General features: G+C 32.1%; 1 protein-coding gene across 7 annotated transcripts in view; it reads left to right on the forward strand.

The window, feature by feature from the left end:
* The window catches only part of LOC128243279 (MORN repeat-containing protein 1-like), a 105,265-nt gene extending 100,475 nt beyond the window's left edge, over positions 1-4,790 (forward strand). For 5 of the 7 annotated variants that reach the window (XM_052960945.1, XM_052960936.1, XM_052960935.1 and 2 more), the window contains 2 exons: positions 850-925; positions 1,746-4,790. In XM_052960945.1, coding sequence (XP_052816905.1) covers positions 850-904 — 55 coding nt within the window. In that variant the 3' untranslated portion in view covers positions 905-925; positions 1,746-4,790. The remainder of the gene's footprint in view (positions 1-849; positions 926-1,745) is intronic. The other 2 variants (XM_052960939.1, XM_052960937.1) reach the window with 1 other exon arrangement.
* The last annotated feature ends 183 nt before the right edge of the window (positions 4,791-4,973 follow it).

Below are 4,973 nucleotides of genomic sequence, written 5' to 3' on the forward strand. Positions count from 1 at the left end.
TAAAACTCCAATACCATTCATTCAATTGACTAAATACTTCACACAGATGTTCAGAGCCATCACATAATGAGGTTAGATAACTCCATATTATATTTTATACAAATTATGGCCCCTGATTGACTATGGAACTTAGGTTAAAGTTTTAGGGCAGGTTGGGATATTGTTTAATAACTTCTATACCCTTCATTCAATTGACTTAATACTTCACACAATTGTTCAGGACCATCACCCAATGAAGTTACATAACTCCATATCCTTAATACAAGTTATGGCCCATGATTGACTTAGGTTAAAGTTTTAGGCAAGTAAAAGTTAAGGGCAAGTTGGGATTTTAATAAAAAAACTTCTATATCGTTCATTAAATGCACTTAATAAAATTCAAAATTATTTATGACCATCTTACAACGAGAAACATAACTCCGTTTTAAGCCTAAATACAAATTATGGCCCTTGATTTTTTTTTTTTTTTTTTCTATTTTTTTTTAGTTTCCTTTGAAAGGCATATTTGTTTAATCTTAACCACATTTTCATAATGGGAGATCAAGTTATTTGAATGACTTGTGTCATTGTTTGGGCAGGCTGGTGGGAGGGCAGCATCAAAGTCACCTTATATGTCAAAAATTTTTAGTTAGGTTTGACATAAAGAGACCAAACTTGGTATTATTACATCGTTATTGTATTCTAAGTCAAAGCGGCGTAGTCGAGTGCGCTGTCTTACGACAGCTCTTGTTACTTAGGCTGTTCATAAACATGATGATGTTTAACCACTGAAGGCTCATGAAAATGAGGATGTTATATGTTTTCCCTAGGCAGTTTTTAAACATGATTATGTAATCTATTTTTACCAAGGGAGTTCATGAACATGATGATCAGTCATAGTTCCTTGAAGGAAGAAGAGGACTAGTCTTTCCCCAAGTTTGTAACAGTAAATATCATCACACTTGTATTTGGGAGCAGTCATGAGAAACTGTTATTATCATCACTAATATTTCAATCTTTTCTTTCCTAGAACAGAAATAATGTTTTAATTGTGGTCAATAAATGGAAATGGTTCGATAAACAATGTTTAAGTATCTTCTTCTTTGTGTTTGTTTTTTTTTGGGCATACGGGTAAAAATGCTTGTGTGTGCTTTTTTCTCCATGATCTTTCTTTTTTAATTTATAAAATGTAATTTAAAACTTGTTGTTAAATGAACCCATGATTATGTATATTATAACATTATTAAAACTAGTATTCTGTAATTTCTTGCACTTTATTAAATGGCTTTAGTTCATATAGTCATCAATAATAGACTTTTGTTGCTTGTTTATTGAACATGGACTTATTTATGTATTGGCCAAGGTCAAGGTAATAAGGAATAGGCTGGGTCGAACTCGTATGGATGAAGGGAAACCGTTCCACAAGCTTTGAATGAAATTGGGCATTTATTAATGCCATAAAAATGATTTTAAGAAATATCAAAAAAATGAAACATTAGAGGCAATAGCATGTGTATAATAAGGACTTATTTTAAATGAAAAAAGAGCAGTTGTCAGCATTTCTGAATAACTTTAATTGTGATACATATTTTTGCCTACATTATTTGTCTTCAAAACAGTCCAGTATTATGTCTCCTATATATCTCAAGGTGTTTTTGTCAATGACATAATTTTAATTGATGCCAAGTGAGTGTTTAAAATGCATTCTTTGCTTTTTTAGTCACAAATTAGTTATTATCTCACAATGTTGTTGTTTTTTATTCCAGGTGGGATACCTCACAGCATATTAACAAGAGCATGATGAGATCATAACAGTTGACGTGTTTCATTCTTTGTACCAGCCAACGGACTGGGAAAACATTCCAGCGGAAAATATTACCTATAATGGCAGCATTTAGTCCAAGAGCAAGCGGAATCTTTGATTGTGAAAGCTGTTGCGCATATATATATATATATATAAGCATTGAATTAATGAATACTGGTATTGATGGAGAGTTACATTGAAATAGTAGACCTATGACTTAATTAAGTTCTAAGACAAGTTTAAGCCATCAGCTAGGCCACAAATAATAAATAATTTGTTTGGCATTTCCTGACCAACTCACAAAAATACCCTTGACCCAGAATTTGTTAGCCTCTCCAGTAGTCATATTTTTGTTTTCATAAAAGAAATAAGGGGATGGGTCTTATGAAGTGAATAAAGGATTAAAAATACCTATCAACCCACATCTTAAAATCATGGTGGGAAAGCCAAACAAACTATTCATTAATTAAAGCCTTAGCATCACTGATTATGTTCTCATTTAGTGCAGTCCTATAATCCTTTTCAGGGATACCACCTCTTTCCTCATTTTACACTACATTATTAAGCCACTGCGTGTTTTTTTTTTTGTGATTCTGGTTAAAGAATGCAATTTACAAGGGTCTTTGTCTAGAAATAGTTGATGGAAGTAGATTTTATAGAACTTGTTTCATCTGAAAACAAATATTTATCAAAGCAGTTCAACACACATATGGCCCTGTTCATGTATCAAAGCAGTTCCACATATGGCCCTGTTCGTGTATCAAAGCAGTTCCACATATGGCCCTGTTCGTGTATCAAAGCAGTTCCACATATGGCCCTGTTCGTGTATCAAAGCAGTTCCACATATGGCGCTGTTCGTGTATCAAAGCAGTTCCACATATGGCCCTGTTCGTGTATCAAAGCAGTTCCACATATGGCCCTGTTCGTGTATCAAAGCAGTTCCACATATGGCCCTGTTCGTGTATCAAAGCAGTTCCACATATGGCCCTGTTCGTGTATCAAAGCAGTTCCACATATGGCCCTGTTTTTTGTATCAAAGCAGTTCCACATATGGCCCTGTTTTTTGTATCAAAGCAATTCCACATATGGCCCTGTTTTTTGTATCAAAGCAATTCCACATATGGCCCTGTTTGTGTATGAGCAGTTCCACATATGGCCCTGTTTGTGTATGAAAGCAGTTCCACATATGGCCCTGTTTGTGTATGAAAGCAGTTCCACATATGACCCTGTTTGTGTATGAAAGCAGTTCCACCTATGGCTCTGTTTGTGTATGAAAGCAGTTCCACATATGACCCTGTTCATGTATCAAAGCAGTTTCACATATGGCCCTGTTTGTGTATGAAACAAGTTACGCATATGGCTTTATTTATGTTTCAAGTGACTTTTCAAAGCTGTAACGGTTTCTTTCAAAGGTAACAGCAGCTTTGTAAATGTATCATCAGTGCAGTATACATGTCATCTATACTTTTCTATACTGTCATTTTTACCATTCTTATCTCCGAAAGGACAACAACAAAAAACATAGAAGGTCACAGAATTATTCTTTTATTATTATTACAAACTTAATTGAAAAATTTCCTTGCAAATACAAAAAAAATATTTTTCTTAAGTCTTCATTCTTAGAATTTATTTCAAAGATTCAAGATTCAACTTATTTATTAAGTAACTTGAACTCAAAGTGCTCCTCATTACATGATAGATATAATACATTCAATTAAACATATATATACAACGATAACATGATAGGTTTGAAATCTCAGACATGAGAAAAGAATACCGGGTATGCACTGTTACTACTGGACTATACTGGTTCAAGAAAGTGATCCCATGATATGATTGTTGATAAAAGGCTCCATAACCTCTAGTGTGTCTGTACATGTAATTGTAACAGAGTATTAATACTACCGGGGTATGTTAAAATTGCAAGTCAGAGACATTTTGTAGAATTGTGTACATTTTAGAATGATACCAGTTTGCTTTAATGATGTTATTTTTATATTTTATTAAATAAATCATGTTTTGGTATTTGCAATGAATTTGTACTTTTAATTTTGATTAATTTTAGTCACTTTTATATATAATTTTTGTGGACATGATAAAATAAAGAATAACACTATATTTCATAAGATTATCTGAATTAGATATGTATATAATTATGATCTTTTATTGGGCTATTCTTTATAAATCCTTTATTTATTTGATATTTAATTTCTTTATTTATAGATTTGACAATTGAGATGCATTATTGATATTTCAATATGAAGACACCATGACTATATCTAGCATTAAACAATTGTCAACCAAATGCAACAATTCAGTTATGCACTATCACATTGTAAACTCTATTGGCTGAATTAAGTTACATTGCTTTGCTCGCTTGTGATATATTCCATAAAATTTAAAATAAACGATAACCAATACTTTGAATGAAATTATACATGCATGTACATTCAAAACAGTGTCAGTGTAGTTTCAGGTTAAGTTCAGTTTATGTCAGGGGACTTACAGTCTGCCAAGTTTAGGTGCAGACACATGTTCCTAATTATATATCATACAAGTTGCTTTCAGTTTTAAATTGCTTTTTTATTATAGTTTTGAGATTAGCAAACACTTTCAACCATAACACATAAATATTCATAATTATAAGTCAGATTAAGATCATTATCATTTTTACCAAAGACATGCAGCAAAGGGTTTATTGATAGGTCATTAAGTTTGTCAGTATTTAAAACAAAAGCATAAGCATAAAACCCTTTGTTTCCATTTTTTTCTGTAGTGATTAGGTTTTGGACAATCGCTGATTAATCTATTGATGTAAATGTTAAAAATTCTATCCATTCATCATTATGATAATGAAAAAAAACTCCCCCTCCACCCTTTACAGTCTCTGTATATGCCTGTTTTCAAAAATCAGAATTGAAAAAAATAATTGATAATTAAATCAAACACATTTTTACCAAATGGTAACATGACATATATCTATTTAAAAACCAATTATCCTATTGCACTGTATCTAATCATTTTACAAATGATCTGTATGACGCATGTGAGATAATTTACATGTTGTATCAGTGCAGTCTTGATAAACGGAATCAATATTGAAACTTCTTCTGACAAGTACAAAATATCCAGGGAAGCCCCTGAAATGCCTTTAATTTGGTAAATAGTAACAGGGTACATCAAAATACTT

This window comes from Mya arenaria, chromosome 8 (genome assembly GCF_026914265.1).
Source record: "Mya arenaria isolate MELC-2E11 chromosome 8, ASM2691426v1".
Lineage (NCBI taxonomy): Eukaryota > Metazoa > Mollusca > Bivalvia > Myida > Myidae > Mya > Mya arenaria.